The 17,254-nt window shown below is 49.9% G+C and overlaps 1 protein-coding gene across 3 annotated transcripts in view; it reads right to left on the bottom strand.

Moving 5' to 3' along the window:
• The window catches only part of Slc24a4 (solute carrier family 24 member 4), a 142,169-nt gene that overhangs the window by 20,740 nt on the left and 104,175 nt on the right, over positions 1–17,254 (bottom strand). For all 3 annotated transcript variants that reach the window (XM_031356436.1, XM_031356437.1, XM_031356439.1), the window contains 2 exons: positions 13,354–13,523; positions 8,897–9,101 (listed from right to left, as the gene is read on the bottom strand). In XM_031356436.1, coding sequence (XP_031212296.1) covers positions 8,897–9,101; positions 13,354–13,523 — 375 coding nt within the window. The remainder of the gene's footprint in view (positions 1–8,896; positions 9,102–13,353; positions 13,524–17,254) is intronic.

Genomic DNA, 17,254 nt, shown 5'->3' with positions numbered 1-17,254 from the left:
AGAAATCTGCCTGCCTCTGCCTCCCAAGTGCTGGGATTAAAGGTGTGTGCCACCACCGCCCGGCCCAAATTTTGTTATTTCTATTCCATTTTTATGACATGGATGAATTTAGATTTCTCAGTAAATTGTTTTCTGACAGCATTATAGCTTTGTAATCAACTGTAGTGTGAGGTGTGAATTGCAGCTCTGATGTGCGCACAGCTGTGTGACCTTGGAGACATAATCTCCCTCTCTTTATCTTGGTTTCTTTCTCTCCATTCTTTTTTTTTTTTTTTTTTTTTTTTTTAGCTGAAAATTGGGAGAGCAAGAAGATTTTTCCCATGATGCACATGAACAGGGCCTGGCACAGAGCAAGCACTGATTTGAGCTGTCACTCACCCTGTTATCTTCCACCTACAGGGCACCTCCTTTTCAAGCACTGGTTGGGCCTGTAAACTGATGGGTTTGATACTGAGGGCTCTAGAGGGTCAAAGAGAAGCCCAGTAGGTAGAGATCTGTGGCTGGGGTTTGTAGGCATGGAGAGGGTGGGAGAGATGGTATACGGGGAAACATTAAGTACCAGCAAGGTCAGGGGCATGCCCTGCTCAGGGCTGACACACAGGTAGATTGGCAGGATGGTAGACAGGGACACCAAGGACCCAGGAAGAGTGGCTCTGTGGCAGCAGACCCCAGAGGCCTTCCTGGGGCCATGTTCCTCTTATGCTGATGAGCAAGGATTAGGTTTCTTGAGAGCCTAGCTGTGTTGCTTCTCAGAAACCAGTGTCTTCATGCAGAAGGACAGCCCTGACCTGCACTTCTGTCAATGAAGAGGCCAAGGGTCCCCTTATTTGGGGTTGGTCTCAGAGACCCCTGGGCTAGACTCTCTGAGCAAGCTTTATCCCCATCTGTGGGACAGTCTTGCCCATACTCCACCCACCCCCTCAACGATTCCCCAGGCTGACTAAGGAAAGCTGGGTCTTCAGATGTAGGCCCTGCCCCTGAGGACCCAGGATGGGTTAAGTCACTGGTGAATGCCCTTTCCCCAGAGAGCCTGGAGCTGGCCAGCCACAGACCTAGCAATTGTTTTCCCTTCCCATTGCGGCTACCATTTTTTCTTTTCCACTGCACTCAACAGAGGAGTGCAGCCCTAAGCAATTGCTTACAGGCAAGCAGACCTGGGTACCAGTCCCAACTGTGGCTCCTCTTCACCATGCGGGGCTTCCCCAGTCCCTGACTCATTAGTGAAACTGGAATCCACCAGTCCTTCCAGCAGGGCCACCACAGAGTCAAACTTATAGTGGATACTAGAGACCACTGGGGCTGAGGGAAGCCCCTGCTGTATAGCTAGGGTCCTCCTCCCCTGCCTCACTAGGCTCTGTGGGCTACCCAGGCTCCTCCTGCCTCAGGTCTAGGTTAAGAGTGAAGGTGTTTCATTGCTTCTCCAACTTCACTGTGATAGAACCCTCAGATACTGGGATACTGGCCCTTAGCATCACCCATGGCAACCTTCCCCATCCCCCATCCCATGTGTACAGAAGCTGCACAGGAAGCAAAAGGTATCATCATCATCATAATCATAATCCTCCTTCTCCTCCTCCTCCTCCTCCTCATCATCATCATCATTGTCCTCCTCTTCCTCCTCCTTTTCCTCTTCCTCCTCCTCCTCCTCCTCCTCCTCATCATCATCATCATTGTCCTCCTCCTCCTCCTCTTCCTTTTCCTCTTCCTCCTCCTCCTCCTCTTCATCATCATCATTGTCCACCTCCTCCTCCTCTTCCTTTTCCTCTTCCTCCTCCTCCTCCTCCTCCTCATCATCATCATCATTGTCCACCTCCTCCTCCTCCTCCTCCTCCTCATCATCATCATTATCATCGTCATCATTATCATCGTCATCATTAACAACATCATCCTTGGTCTGGCTTCCTAGCAGGTTCCTCAATCTGAAAAGCAGAATCGAGAAGAGGTGGGCCTTCCCCCTTTCTGTGGCTTTGGGTTTGTGAGCAAGGAGTAGGCCGCAGGGGTGCTGAATTTGCCATAGCACTGAGCACAGCCTGGCAAGCTTGTTGTTGTTTTTAACAACATGAATTGGGCAAAGGGAGTTGCGTGGCTTCTGTTGCCAGCCCTAGGCATCATGGAAAATGCCAGGGCTCTGGGACACATTGTCCTGGGTCAGAGTCCTGAGCGTCCCAGCCAGTGCTACTCTGATTTGGCAGTTGGGATGGATCTTGGGATTTCCTAGAAATCCAACATGATGTCTAGGTGGGCCTGGTGGAGATTTCCCACTTGAGTAAGCCTCAGTTTTCCATTTTGAATATAAGGGATCTAGTCTAAAGCTTCCCAGGAATACTTAATATTCAGAGACAATTTGTGGCTCATTACACAGAACCAGAGAATGACTGCTTTCAGTGAGGGACATCTCCTGGGCCTCCTCCCATAGAGCGTGAGACTCTACTGGTTCTTTGAACAACCACTTACAGGCCTGGGGATATGGCTCTGTGGTAGAGCACTTGCCTAGCATGCCTAAGGGCCTGAGTTTGATCCCCAGCACCACAAACTGATAATAATAAATAGCTGATAAATTAATTGTCTTACAACTACTTATAGCCATAAGCAGCAAAAAACCCAAATATCTATACAAGTGTGGTATGTCCACTAAAAGGAAAAAGTACAGTGCCTGCTACAGTGAAGGTAAACCTTGAAAATTCTTTGCTAAGTAGAAGCATCTTGGAGGTTTGGAAGGAGAGGCGGCGCACCCCATGACTTCATATGTATAAAACATGCGGGTTAGATCTCTCTGAAGGGACAGGAGGCAGCTTAGTTGTTGCCAGCAGCTTGAGAGGGGTTGGGGGGAGTGGCTATTTACACAGTTTCTTTGGGGAAACGCTAATAATGACTATGGGGCTAGTTGTACCACGTGGCGAGCCCATGAGAAGGTGTAATTATATCCCAATAAAGCTGCTGTATTCACAAATAAAAGTGCTCAGCCAGGATCTGTTCCTGTTGGTCTGTGAGCTGAGCCTCAGGAGTGACTGACAGGAGAGTAACTGTCAGGGACGAGTCTCTGAAATCCTGACCCTGACCCTCTGCACTGACCCTGACCTCAGGCTGCACACTGCGTCTGAGGTGTCTCTCGACACTCCTGTGAGCAAGGCAAGAGCAAGGTCATCTGTAACAGAAAGTTCTGTGAGTCTCTGGGGTTTGGGCAGAGTGAGCAGGAGGGTGGAGCTGTGAGCATAGTCCCAGGAACTGCGGGTAACTTATCCCACCCAAGAGGAGGCAGTCTTGGAGATCTGCAGAGGTAATTTCATTAGCACCACATTACTGGGGCTAGAAGGACTCAAAGGCCTATCTCTTTCCAACCACCACACTGTCAGAAGCCCCAGTGAGCTGAGGAAGATGAGGTGTCAGGGTAGAAGTCCGTCCTGAGAGATCCTGTCATGTACTGAACTGCCTCCTTTGCTTCTTCAGTTGAGAGCTGAAGCCCTAACCCTAAAAGTGACTGCATCTGGAGACAGCATTTAGGAGGCCATTCAGGTTCAATGAGCTCATGAGAGAGTAGGGCCAGGCACCTGATTTAGTTGGTTAAGTACTTGCCTTGTAAGTTTGAGGGCTTGAGTTCAATCCTCAGATTCCACGTTAAAATGAATGAATGAATGAATAAATAACCAGGTGTGGTGCTGTTTTTAATTGTAGCATTAAAGACATAGAATCCTGGGTCATTGGCAAGCCAGCCCGCTAACAAGCCCCAGATATCTCTCTCTCCCTCTCTCTCTCTGTCTCTTTGTTTCTCTGACTCTGTCTCTGTCTCTGTCACTGTCTGTCTGTCTGTCTCTCTCTCTCTCACTCACACACACACACACACACACACACACACACACACAGTATGGGAAGTGAGATTTTGAATGTTTTCTCTTTCCGGGTACACACACCGAATAGAGGCAGTTGAGCATGCCATGAGTAGCCAGGAGGACATCCCTCAGCAGAGCCCAGCCATGCTACCATTCTGATGGCAGACTCTAGGCCTCCAGAACTGTGGGAGGAGAGACTCCTGTGCCTTACAGGGCCCAGTCTTAGGCTTATAGCACTCTAATACAGAGAGCTAGCGGAGCTCTGTTTCATGTGGCACCTGGCGTGTGTCCCAGCAGATGGTGGTTGACCTGATGGTAGGACAGGAGGTCTCATCCTGGTAGGTACAATATGGAGTGGGAGAGAAAAGGTTTTATTTGCAGGGTCAGGGAGGCTCCCATGGACAAGCAGGGTATCCAAGATCATAACCCAGGTACAAACCACTCATATCTGGGGTCTTCCCCTGGCTAGGGCTCAGGGTCACTGGCCCACTGTTTAGGGTAGAGCCGGGACTATAAACTCTGGTTTCCGTGAGACAATGATTCTCCTCCTCCCAGGGAGGCCACACCCTAGCCTCTGGGGGTCAGGGTGGGAAAAGAAAACCAGCATCAGGCAAGGTGGGCCAGCTTATGGGGAGACGTGGGCTTTACCATCTTAGCTTTTGGATGGTCAGGATAGGGCTTCTGCCCCATTCTGGACAGATACAGTGAGGGGTGGGGTGGCATTTATAACAGGGAAGGCCAGCCTATTGGCTCCCTTAAGCCATAGTGAACAAAGTAGAATTCTATTGGGGTATACATTACATTTCAGGTCTGTCTAACCTAGAACCCATGGGTTATGAGAACACACACAGAAACACACACACACACACACACACACACACACACACACACACACACATTTCATTTTTTGGTTATATTGCAATACAATGTAAATATTCTATATTATGTATATCAGAATTCATAACTGAGAACTAGCCAGTTTTTTAAAAAAAAAGCTGCAATGTTTTAGGAAAGTAGATTTTGTTGATGGCTACATTCACAGCTAGCCTGGGATACATACAGATTGAACATGCAGAATAGAAAACACACCATGTGGTCATTGACCTGTATTTGCCTTGCAAGCCTGGAAGCTCCTAGGGGACAGTGATCATTGCCTGCCCTGTGCCAACTGTAGCTCTAAGGCCAGAATACAGCCTGGTGCCCAGATGTTGAGTGACTAGGAGAACAACTGTCTGCAGCTGCCTGTCGCCCAGTGCCTGGCACATAACAGGCACTCAGGCTCTTTCCTGCCTTTGACTTTCAAAATGGGAGTAGAACCAGGGCCACGGGAATTCTGGAGCCTGTGGCTTTTCTAGAACACTGCATGTAGTCCAATCAGGGTGGATGGGCACAGCACACACTATGTGCATGAAACTTCTTCCAGGACACATGAGTTCTTCTGAGAGATGGTACAAAGCCTAATGATATTACCATAGCACTGGACGTAAGTGCCAGCACCATACAGTGTGGATACTGATCCAGTAGGAAAGTGGACCAGAAAAAGTGAGGTGCTGTGGTGGGTCACAGTGCTGGGGTGAGGCGCGGCTGAATTTCAGATCTAGGATTGAGGACTCGAGAGTTCACCCCAGCCTGCCTAAAACAACACAGATACAGCAGCATGGATATGGCTGGCATTGATCTCTTGAGTCCTTGATATGGCACATTGCTTGCCAGCTGACCCCAGGGATAGCATTTTCCCTTTTCAAAGGTGCCCGTCCCTGGTATTCCAAAGGGGTGTTGGTGAAAGCATAAGCCACATGCACCTCTGAGGGCAGCTCAGAGCTATCACAGGCCCTAAGTCTGTGAAACCAGCAGAGCTGGGCTGAAAAGAGAGCAAGAGAACCCAGAACTGAGGTCATGGGTGTGGGATTTACTGGCTTCCTCTAACGGCCTGTGAACTTCAACCTCACCTCCCCTGGCCCAGGTCACTGTCCACACCTAGAGGGACAGCCACCACCCTGAACTGTTTCCATGGCTACTCAGCTCCCAGGAGAGGAGGAAGAGAGACTATGGTTTCCAGGGGCAACCCTGTAAACACCTCTGCTGTACAAAGGAAGCTTTCCCTGGATATGGGAAGCAGGCTGGTTCCTGAGCATGGAACTGAGAGGAACCTGAGGAAGCTGTTGCTCTTGGCTAGGTCGAGGCCACACACCCAAGGACATCCTGGAGCCAAGAAAGAAAGTGGGCCAACTACAGAGGAAGGTCACAAGCTCCCCAAAGGGCTCAGGGAGAGATCACAAAGCAGTCACCCAGCAAGGAGCTGCCCCCCCTACCCCCGTGAATTAGCTCCATCCTATGAAGTGATCCCACCCAGAGATACCACAGCTACATTGCTAAAGTGCTCCAGATCTGGATGTAGGGAAGAGGGGCAGGTCCTAGGGGCTATTCTACTTCTGCCACATTCGAGGCGTGGAGGAAACGGAAACAAGTCATCCTTCCACGGGGCTGCCTCACTTTACAGAGCAAGAACTGACCTTCATGTGTCTCTCCCACAGGCTCCTGGATGTTTCAGGACCAGGATGCCAATGGAGAGGCCAGAGGGGAATGGTACATGGATGCACAGAGCTGCCTACACCCACCTGTCAGAGCATAGATCACAAGGGACAGTCATCACAGGTTTCAGACTGCCTTTCTTGCTGTGGTTCTGCTCCAACACTGCCTGCCCTCACATTGGTTCTTTGATTACCATAGCCTTGTGTCCCCTGACTCAACCCCATAGACGTAGGAGAGGGACAAGTCTAGCGGTGTGATGACATAGGGCTGTAAAGGTGGCACCCAGGATGGAACCCAAGGCCCCTGTCCCTGTTCTTATAAACCTGGGGCCGATCTTGGTCTACCTGCCCCAGAGGTAGGTGCTGCTTACCTAGGACCCTGCTCTATGGAAGTCCTCCTCATCAGCATGTCCTAAGGAGAACCTCAGTACCAGGACCTTGGGTCTGGAGAAGACCACCCATCTCTTGGCTTTCAGGGTCCTAGATAAATTCAGGAACAACCCCTACCAACTTAGTGTGGCTTTCACCTGACCAGCCAGCTGGGCTGAGCATAGACAGTGTATGGTCCCGTGGAGACGGAGGGCAGTGTGGTATAGACACCACTTCCTTTGGGCCATCTGGATGGCAGAGTGGGCCTTGAAAGGCTGAACCTGGGAGCTAATCTCCCCAGGGATCCTAGTAAGTGAGCAGATAGCATTTTGCGGGTCTACCGTTGGTAGAAAAAGAAAAGGTGCATGATCAGAGCTAGCAATTCCTAATCCAGACAAAGCCCTGGGCTGTGGGTACCACAGATGTTTTCAGCTGCTTGGGTTGTCTTTGTAAGGCAGACTGGGAGCCACAGAAGCTGGGGCTCCAGAGAAGCACAAACACATGTGCCCCACCAACCCCCGTCTCCCACCCCAGCCCCTGCTTGAGTCTTGGAGCTAGTCCCTGAGTGTGATGGACGGCAAGCCCTGGAGCTTTTAAGTAAGGCATGTACCATGGAGGTTTCCCAATCCAGAAACTCTAGGGAAGTCTGTGGTCCCACAGAGTCTGCATCTCCGGACACAGCTGCCCAGGCAGGCCCAGGCCAGCTACATATAAAGCTCTGGATTGGAAAATTCTAGGATTCTGCTACCTCTTAGGAAGGTGGGCAGAAGGATAAAATGGCCAGGAATGGAGTCCAGTGCTTAAGACTCTGAGTCACACGGAGGACACCAGAGAGTTCATGGAAGACTGAGGATGGAGAATGCACACAGAGTGGGTTCTGGAGCCTCTCACAGACAAGCTCTTGAGTTCATTCAGTCTGCAGCTTTCCAAATATGCAAATACAGTGCTGAGCTACAGATGGAAGTCAATAGACAAAGATTCCACCCCCAGGGAACTGATATTTTAATGGGGGGAGACACTCACGATAAAAGAATATATAAAGCATTTATAAGGTGATGTGGAAGCCCACACTGATACTGTTACAGTGACACTGTAACAGAGGTGATGGGGAAGGGGGGAGGGGAGTCATATAGATAACTGAGGCAAGTATATTCCAATGAAGGGCAGCGTGAAGGTACCAAGGTAGGAGTGTGTGTGGGGTGTTGGAGGTGTTGGGCATTGAGGTGGCCAGTGTGGAGCAGAGGTTATGGGAGAGAGAAGAGTGGATATGTTCAGTATGGACCCAGCAGTTAGATGACCCTAGGCCTGTAGGAAAGACTCCAAGTGAGATAGGAGGATGCTTGAGGACCAGTGGCAGCCTGTGGTCTGATCTGGCTTATTTACGGGAGGAAGTACACCCAGTTGTGTCAGGAGAACTGTGGCAAGGAACAGTTACCACCTTAGACTATCCTGTCTGAAAGTCAGGTCGTGCGTGTGCAAAAGCATCCTGCACATGAAACTGAGAGTGCAAGAGTGTCCACAGAGAACTGCAGAGATGGCTCGGCAGGTAAACGTGCTTGCTGCGCAAGCAGGAAGACCTAAGTTCAAATCTGCAGTACCTACATGAAAAGCCAGATGCAGCTGTACGAGGTTGTAGGGACAGGAAGATCACTGGGGCTTGTTGGCCGCCAGCTTAGTTTCAGGTTCAGCGACAGACCCTGTCTCAAAGGGATAAGACAGAGTGACAGTGCAGGACATCTGATGCCACTTACCTTTGACCTCTGCATCAAGGCAATGGAACACCTCCCTGCTCACAGGTTTATCCCCTCACCACTAGTGTCCATAAAAACCATATTACTGGTTGATGGTTTTTATTGTAAGACTAACCAGGGGTCCACAGCACTCATGTGTGGTCACCAGGAGTTCCTGGTGCTTCCTGAGGGCCAAGTTGCCTCTCTGTCCCCCTCAGGTTCCAACCACATTCAGTGGTGTCTACATCTACCCAACTCTCACCTGCCATACTGATAGTATGTTTATCCAGTGCCTTAGGGCACCTTGGTGACCCAATGGCAACCCTCTGCATCAGTCCTCTACCACTCCAGGGGCAGGGTCTCCATCTTGATGACCTAGGCACAGTCCCAATGTCACCCCCAGAAGCCTGGCTAGAGGACCAGCGTCCCCCAGACTCACCAGGCATTGAGAAGGGCGACAGGAAGACTGTCTCTACTGACTCTGGCTCTGGGGGTGGCGGCTGTGGTGGCGGCTGCTGCTCTTGGCCCTGCTGTGGGTCTTCAGGGTTCTCCACAGGAACGTTTCCATTCTCCATGTTCTCATGTCTCCCATTTTGCAGTGGCTTGCTGTTAACACCATTGGCCGAGTTGATCAACCTCTGTCGCTGTGGGGACAGGAGGCAAGACAGACACCAGGCTGAGTGGCCCGGAACCATGTGATACTTTCTTTCTTACCATCTCCCAACTCTTAAGCACACACATCAGTTGCCTCCTACCCTTGCCAACACTTGCTGTAGCCAGTCCTTTCCACTTTAGCCACTCTGGGTGTGTGCTAGTATGGGATCTAGTTTCACTCAGCATTTTTCCAACAAACATGGCTGCCAAAAATCTTCCTACTAGGTTATTCATCATGGATTGTCTCTCTGCATCTCATTCCATGCCCTATGAATGCATTCTCCAAAGCCAGCATCTTCTACCAAAGCCACACCCCTCCCCCTTCCCCTTTGCCATAGCTAATGACAAAAAGCAGCTTTGGTGCCACCCCAGCCTGGCCAGTCTCACTTGCTCAGTCTGTGGGCTTTGTTGAACACAGGCCCAGACAGAAGGCACATTGTGTGGAATCCACAGGGATGAGGGTGTAGCCGAGCTGGTGGAGTACCTGTTAGCATGCATGAAGTCCTGGGTTGATCCCTACACTGAATAAACTAGGTCCCTAATGCCTGTAGTCCCAGCACTTGGAGGGGGAGGGGGAGGGAAGTAGGATTGTAAATTCAAGGATTATGCTTGGCTACATAGTAACTTTGAGGTCAGCCTGGGCTTCATCCTCTCTGCAGCCATCTCAGCTCAGCTCTCCACCTTGCTCCTACTCTTGGTTTATGCATCATCCTGCTTCATGGGCATTCCACAGTAACATTCACATTTTTCTACCACTTCAAGAGACTCAGGAAAGGAGCTGTGGCCCTCAGTAAACTTCCATAATGTGGTGCCCAGCACCTATCCTGGTGGTCTCATAGGGGAGCCATTACCGTTCATAATAGAGGCCCACCCTTGCTCTGAAAAACTATCTTGACATAGGTTTGGGACAAAGATTCCTAAAGCAGGGAAAACATCCTGTGTGTGTGTGTGTGTGTGTGTGTGTGTGTGTGTGTGTGTGTGTGTGTGTGTGTGTGTGTGTGTGTGTGTGTGTGTGTCTGTCTGTCTGTCTGTCTGTCTGTCTGTCTTTTTGTGTGTGTTAGGGCAAGGGGTACTTCTCAAATTTTCCCCCATAGTCTTCAATATTTACTGAGTCCATCAGAAAGAACAAAGGGGTCTTTATTTGCTATTTGGGCCTAGATGTGCAGAATTTGGTTAGTTAGAAGGGATTAAACAAAAAACTATCCATGAAGTCTCAAACAAACAAAGACCAAATCTGTGCAGAGACAGAATTATGAAGGCGAGGGCCATCGCTCCACAGCTCATTGAACATGATGACTGGGGAGGGTTGCAGCTCTGGCTTTACAGAATCAACAGAGGATTACACCTTATCCCACACATGCGAATAAGTAAAAATAAAAATAAATCATCCAAATGACTAAAGAAATGAGATGACAGTGTTGCATACTGTGCATACAAGGGTAAGTGAGTGTGTGTGTTTACATGTGCACGTTCATGTGTACACGCAGATGAAGGTGTGTGTACGAAGCACAAATGAGTAGGCATCCATAAAATGGGTAAAGATACTGGGTTAACATCTGGAGCTGTCTGCCATTTGTTTCAAATGGAACCTCAGGGCTGGGATTGCAAGTACATGCCAACAGGCCTGGCTTTTTAAGTGTGGGTTCTGAGGATTGAACTCAGGTCCTTGTGTTTGCAAGAGAGGCACTTTATCAACCAAGCTATTTCCCTGGAGTGTCTCAATAAACAAGTTTGAACCTGAGTATTTTGTGTTTGGCTTTCCACTGTTCCCAGTCTATGATGACTGTCCCTAAAATTATTGCTTAGGCTAGGCACGATCCTCCAATGCATGGGGATGGAGCATCCTGTCCAGGAACATTCGACCAAGGAAACTGAAGCCAAGGAGATGGAGAGATTTAGTGGCAGGTGTGAGATCTGAACTCAGTTCCTTTCTCTTGAGCCCAGCCTCTGTGGCTCCCAGGCTGCCTTACAGAGCAACCCCAGCAGCTGAAGACATTTGTGGTACCAGCAGCCTGTATTCACCAGCTCATCAAGACCTGGTACTCAGGCCTGGTGTGGTACACATAACCGTTAAGCCTGGCCCCAAGTGGAGGCATGGGGATCCAGGGAAGCCTAGACCACACTGTGACGATAAAAACAGCCTCAATTTCTCAAAGGAATAAATCCTCAAATCCTCGCGTGATAAAAGACATTATAAAACCATTGCTCCCAATCTTTCAGAGTTGTTTACCAGCCCCCGCCACCCCCCCAGCACCCTGTGGGTATTATTCTCATGCTTATGAAAAATGGGCAGGATTCCATAAAAATTTCCTGAAATCAATGTCACTAATATGGACCAGGACGATTTCAAACCCAGAAGGGATTTCCCTGCAGTAAATCACACTTAGTAAATCAAAGCGTAAAGTGTTCCGGAGAGACAACCTTTAATCACTGGGGAATAATGCTTTTGCAGACATCCATGGGCTGGCTACTGATTTCCATAGTCCCAGTCCTCTGGCCACTGCTTGCTTCTGAGAACGAGGCCAGCACATCCCGGAGAGCACTTAGAAAGCCAGGCCAGGGAACAGGCTAGGCCACTGGGCAGCAGACTGCGTTCTCTTTGCAGTCTGGTTGAGTGATAGCCAACTTATGACTACTTTTTCAAATAGGACACCCAGAACAGCAACTGTGATGCGGAAATTCCTCAGGAGCTATCTCCGCTCACCAGCGTGGTGGTTTGAAGGTGAATGGCCCCAGAGGCTCACCTGTTTGAATGCTCAGTCCCCTTAGTGAAACTGGTTGGGGAGAATGAAGAGCTGTGGCCTTGTCACAGGAGACTAGACACTGTGGGTGGGCTTTGACTCCAAGAATGTAGAAGTCTTAAAGGAAAGTACTGGGAGGGGCAACCTTGAGTCATATCTCCCCTAGGCTGTCCAGTCCCCTGCTGTTTTAGGAGGGAGTCTGCCTCTAGGAGCTCCTGCAGTTCAGCTGCTTCCCACTGGCTGTGACTTGTGTCCCATAGCAAAAAATATAAGAACTGTTTCAAAAGGTTAATAACTGTTGTAAAAGCCTATCCCAGGCCCAGGCTGTCTCTGTCTCCCTGTCTCTGTTTTTTTCTGCCTCTCTCCCTCCCTCTCTCTTCCTGCAACTGTGGATCCGATATAAGCTCTCGGCTGCTTCTCCATGCCTGCCTGCCTGCTGCCATGCTCCCTGCCTGGATGATGGACTGACCCTCTGAAACTGGAAACAAGTCCCCAATTAAATGTTTCCTTTTATAAATTGCCTTGGTCATGGAGAACGGCAATAGAACACTTAGACAACTGGCAATTCTTCAAGGGTCACAGTCCACATAGAACAAGAATGTGTTCATGTTTGGTTCTCTCGCTAATTAACACTGAAGAAAACCCCATACTGCGGGTTCCCTGTCTCTAATGAGCTCGACTCTAGCGACTGACAAATACTGAAATACTTCAGGGGTGGAGTTCCTCTACTTTCTGCTTACAGGTCCCTGCCTTCCTTCCTCCCATAACTGCAATTCCAGAAAGACTACTAAGAGGATAGGGCTCGGGGGAGCCAGACTCACTCAAGGTCACTCACTTTCTCTTTAGCCAGTGTCTTAGTCAGGGTTTCTACTCCTGCACAAACATCATGACCAAGAAGCAAGTTGGGGAGGAAAGGGTTTATTCAGCTTACACTTCCACATTGCTGTTCATCACCAAAGGAAGTCAGGACTGGAACTTACACAGGGCAGGAACTTGGAGGCAAGAGTGGATGCAGTAGCCATGGAGGGATGCTGCTTATTGGCTTGCTCAGCTTGCTTTCTTAGAGAACACAGAACTACCAGCTCAGGGATGGCACCACCCAAAATGGGCCCTCCTGCCCTTGATCACTAATTGGGAAATGCCTTACAGCTGGATCTTATGGAGGCATTTCGTCAAGGGAGGCTCCTTTCTCTGTGATAACTCCAGCTTGTGTCAAGTTGGAACACACAAAACCAGCCAGTACAGCCAGTGTGCCCAACCTTTTAACATTGCAATATGGTAGGTGTTCATACCTGAGAACCATGCAACTGAATTACAAGAAAAAAAATTGCAAAAAAAAAAAGAAAAAAAAAACCAAACCAAACCAAACAAACAAACAAAAAACCAAAACCCAACTATTTTAAGCAAGGTTAGAATTTTATGTTGGATTACATCCTTAGCTACTCTCTACCCACACGCATCTGTAGGTTAGAGGTTGTACCCATGTACTGGGTTAACTTACTTCATTAATTATGATCCTGCTGGCCATCCGTAGTCGAGTCCTGGGCCCAAACTTGTTGGTGATCATGATGCGCAGGCCAGCCTCAGGGAAGGTGAACTTGGGAGGGCTGGAGCTGAGAATCTCATCCACCATAACCACGGGGGGTTTGCCGTAAGGAGGTTTCTCCTTCACTGTAGAGCATACCCCACGATCAGTGTTGGCCCCTTGGAGGACACTGCCCTAGTGATGGTGACTAACTTCCTGTCATGGCCAACATCTGAGGGCTATGTGCTTGGCAGGTGGCAGCTTCCCTGAGGTCAGAGACCTGGCTTTGGCTTCTTTCTCCCTTTAAAGTGTGGCTTACTTCTGGAATACCTACGACTCCACAGGTTAGACAGAGCTAGCAGATAAACTGCTGCCGATGTGCTACATCTGGCCTCTCCAGAGTTGCTGCCTGGCTCTCTCAGGTCTCTCTCTTCCAGGGTTCAGCCTTGGATGGCTGCAAGCATCTTTCAGTGCCTTGTCTAGGTCTATGGGACAACCTACCTATGCCACAGGCAGGTGCTTGCACCCGCCTCTCCTGACTGGACAGAGACTCGGATAATACATTTCAAGTCAATAAGGGTCTTTAGAAGTGGAAAGTGCTGGGAAACAGAGGCCAGTATCATTGTAACTTTTCCCAGAACCCTTTGCTCTGCCTTGACGTGAGCCATCCTCATTGCTGTGGGGTAGCCACTTCTGGTAAGTGGGGTGGTCAACGATTTGGCCCTAGGCCCTAGACTAGACATCAGAGATCCAGCCTGTTCATCGGAGGACATGCTGCTCTTGGGGCTCAGTGTTTCTGATAGACCCTGATACCCTCCTGGGTGCTTGTGTACCCCTTTCTTTTCCTTTGGGAGACAGAGCCTAAGGGTCCAGTCCTGGGCCAGTGTCCACAGGAGCTTGGGACAGCACTCCAGGTGCTAGGGAAAATCTAGTTAAACAAACCACTCATGAACACAGCACCCCGAAACAGGCAGCATGTCCCCTCGAAGGGGCTAAGAAAACAGATACGGCTGTTCCCCCCCCCCCATCCAACACCAGACCCTATGGCATCCTGCATAATGAACTGAGTGAGCAAGGAGCAGATCCAAAGGCAAACTCATGCAGAAGTTAGTGGTATAAAAACTTGCAAAATGCACAGCAAACAGACCTCTCTGCCCCTGCAAACACACTCACATACACGACACCCCACACAGGCAGCAAGGCTCAGCAGACAGGAGGCGAGTGGGTTAGAATCAGCTGGGGGCCCGTGCATCTGTCCAAGACGGACACTAATCTCCACAGAGGTGGACAGTGTGGGGCATGGGCTCATGGACTGTGTTTAAAAGCGTGTGTTATGGCCAGGATGAGAGCAGATTACTTACAATTTAGAAGAAGAGTTAAGGACACAGAGGCCGGCACAGATGGCCACAGGTGGGTTAGCGTGCGGCGGCAGAGTCTGGGGGCAGAGCTCTTGCTGGTGCCAGGGATGCCAGGGGTGGGGGTTACATGAAGGAGGGTGTTAGTAGCAGGCTCCTTCCACAGGGAGCCTCGATGTTCTGGGCTGCCAGAGGGAGGGACACCCACAAACCCCTGCAGCAGGTGTGCCATTCTGTAGAACCAGGCTCATGATAGGTACCGCATGGAGAAAGCCTGCGGGGCCTGTGAGGCAGGGGCCATGACACCTGGCTCCTTTGTCCCCATCATGCCCAAGATGACAGTGGTAGGCCGGAGGGTACTCAACTATAAGACGTTTTCCTGGCAATTCCATCTAAGGCCAGTATTACCCCTCCCTTCTCTTTCTATATTTAGATTGTGTCCGATACCAGGGAAGCTTGGAAGGGCCCCTTGGGAACTCTCTGAGCTTGATTAGCTTCATCCAAGATGGCAGCTGGTGGCCAGGTAGACCTGGCTGTTAAGCTGTGAAGAAGGCCACTGGAGATCCAATCAGGAGACTGAAGCAGAGGGCAGAGCTACCTAGTGTCTAAGAACATTTAAGTGCAAAGAGGCTTCTCCCTGCTTCCTCTACAAAGAATCTGAATTTTTAGCCTTAGATTTTATATGAGAAATGCAGGGCTGGAAAAGCCGATCATGTCCTATTCATCCTTTCTAGAGGTTTGTGTGCTCCAGGCAAGCGCCCTACTAACTGAGCTACACCCCCAGCCCAAGGGACTCCAGAAACATCAGAAGACATCTTTTTCTGAGGTGTGGCTGGAGAGCCACCTGCCAGGGGGCTGAGGAAGGGAAAAAGAAAGCCATGTTATCTCCTGCCATGGCAGCAATGCTAGACAGGCAAAGTGTAAAGTTCTGGCTGTCTCCATCCTGAGGTGTTACTGTGAATTCTTCCTCCCATGTGGCCACTCTATTCAGGGGACACTATGTTGTAGCAAATTGCAAATGGCCTGAGGGAGTACCTTCTGGGGACCACTGTCTAGACCAGATGCAGTCACTGAGACCACACATCTAGCCAGAGACTTCTCCAAACCCAGAAACCAAGAACTGGGCCTCGTTTATCCAACCCTCTGGGACCTTTTGCTCTATGGCCTCTAATGTAAATGTTTAAGAAGCAGTGTAGGAGACTCTCTTCTCCCTCAGTCCTGGTACCTGGGCCAGCTCTGTGACCAGTCTTCCAACTTTCTAGAAGTTACTCTGGACTTAGCGATGGTGGAGGAGGTGGTGTTAATCCTTGGAGAACCCTTCTGTCACTACGTATAAAAGTGATAAGAATACCACAGAGCTCTAGAAAAGGGCCACGTATGTGGGCAGCTGGTGTAAGGAGCCTGAATTTCCTGGGAAGGTTAGAGTTGAAGGTCCTATTTTATGTGATCTCACAGGGCACCAGGGTTGGGCATCCATTGCCAGCCTCAGGACAGGAGGCAACTCTTGGGCAGTGCATCAGGATGGGAGCACATCCTGATTTTCCACTCAGATCTTTCTTCTTTGCCATCAAGGTTCAACGGAGCTTCCAGTGCCACATATGTGCTGAGCAGGACAGTCTCTATCCTGTCAGACTGTGGGACTTGCAATGAGTACTTCAGAACCCTGTGACCATGGAGGTTGGAATCTCAAACCATGGCCAATGTTAGAGCCTCCCCGTAGTGGGGGTTGTTTTACAACCTGCTCTCTGTGACACATCGCTGGGTATTTATGGAACACTTGTAACACCTTCATCCCCATGAGCTGGGCTTCATTGGCTGTCCCTCATTGGTGTGCCTGCAGTGGCTAGAGTGGGCTCCTCTGAGTTGGGACCCCTCTCCCACTCTGCGAGTCTCCTCCTTTCATGTAGAACGATGTACCACTCAATGAAGCATCTGTGACAAATACCTTCTTCTTGGGAATACCCAAGACAGAACAGAAGACATCTGTGCAAAATGCACCGGAGAGGAGACTTGTGTCTTGTAGAGGGCTGAGGAACAGAGAGCTTCCTTAGCTGCCACCACAGGCAAGGAGACCTTGAGCCTAGCGAGTCCTGATACCACCAGGAAGTTAAAAACCCCCTCAAAGCATTGAGCCTTGCCAGGGGGCACTAAGGAACAGGGTAGAAAGTGCCTGGAGTGGACCAAGGAGGCCACACAGCGCTGGATTTCCCTTCCCTATCACAAGTACCTACCACTCACGGTTTAATGCTGCTCTGGGTTGGGCAGCTACCCCATGGTAGAGGGTGTTACCTGACAACTGGCTGGGTTATTAAGAATTGAGGGTATTTCCAAAGAAGTAGCTCTCAGATCAAGACAATTCCAAGACTGAGAGCCAGAAGACAGGGCCTGGCTCTAGAGGTCCCCGGTTCCCAGAGGAGCTAGGAAATGAATCCGAGCAGGCCTCGGGATTGGGCTGGGCTGCCTGTGAAGCTCTGAGGCTGTTTTTTCCCAAGCCTTGGTGTCCCTCAAGGCAAGGGTTCACA

The sequence above is a fragment of the Mastomys coucha genome, unplaced genomic scaffold (genome assembly GCF_008632895.1).
Source record: "Mastomys coucha isolate ucsf_1 unplaced genomic scaffold, UCSF_Mcou_1 pScaffold6, whole genome shotgun sequence".
NCBI lineage: Eukaryota > Metazoa > Chordata > Mammalia > Rodentia > Muridae > Mastomys > Mastomys coucha.
This window is presented reverse-complemented; position numbering and strand designations above follow the sequence as displayed.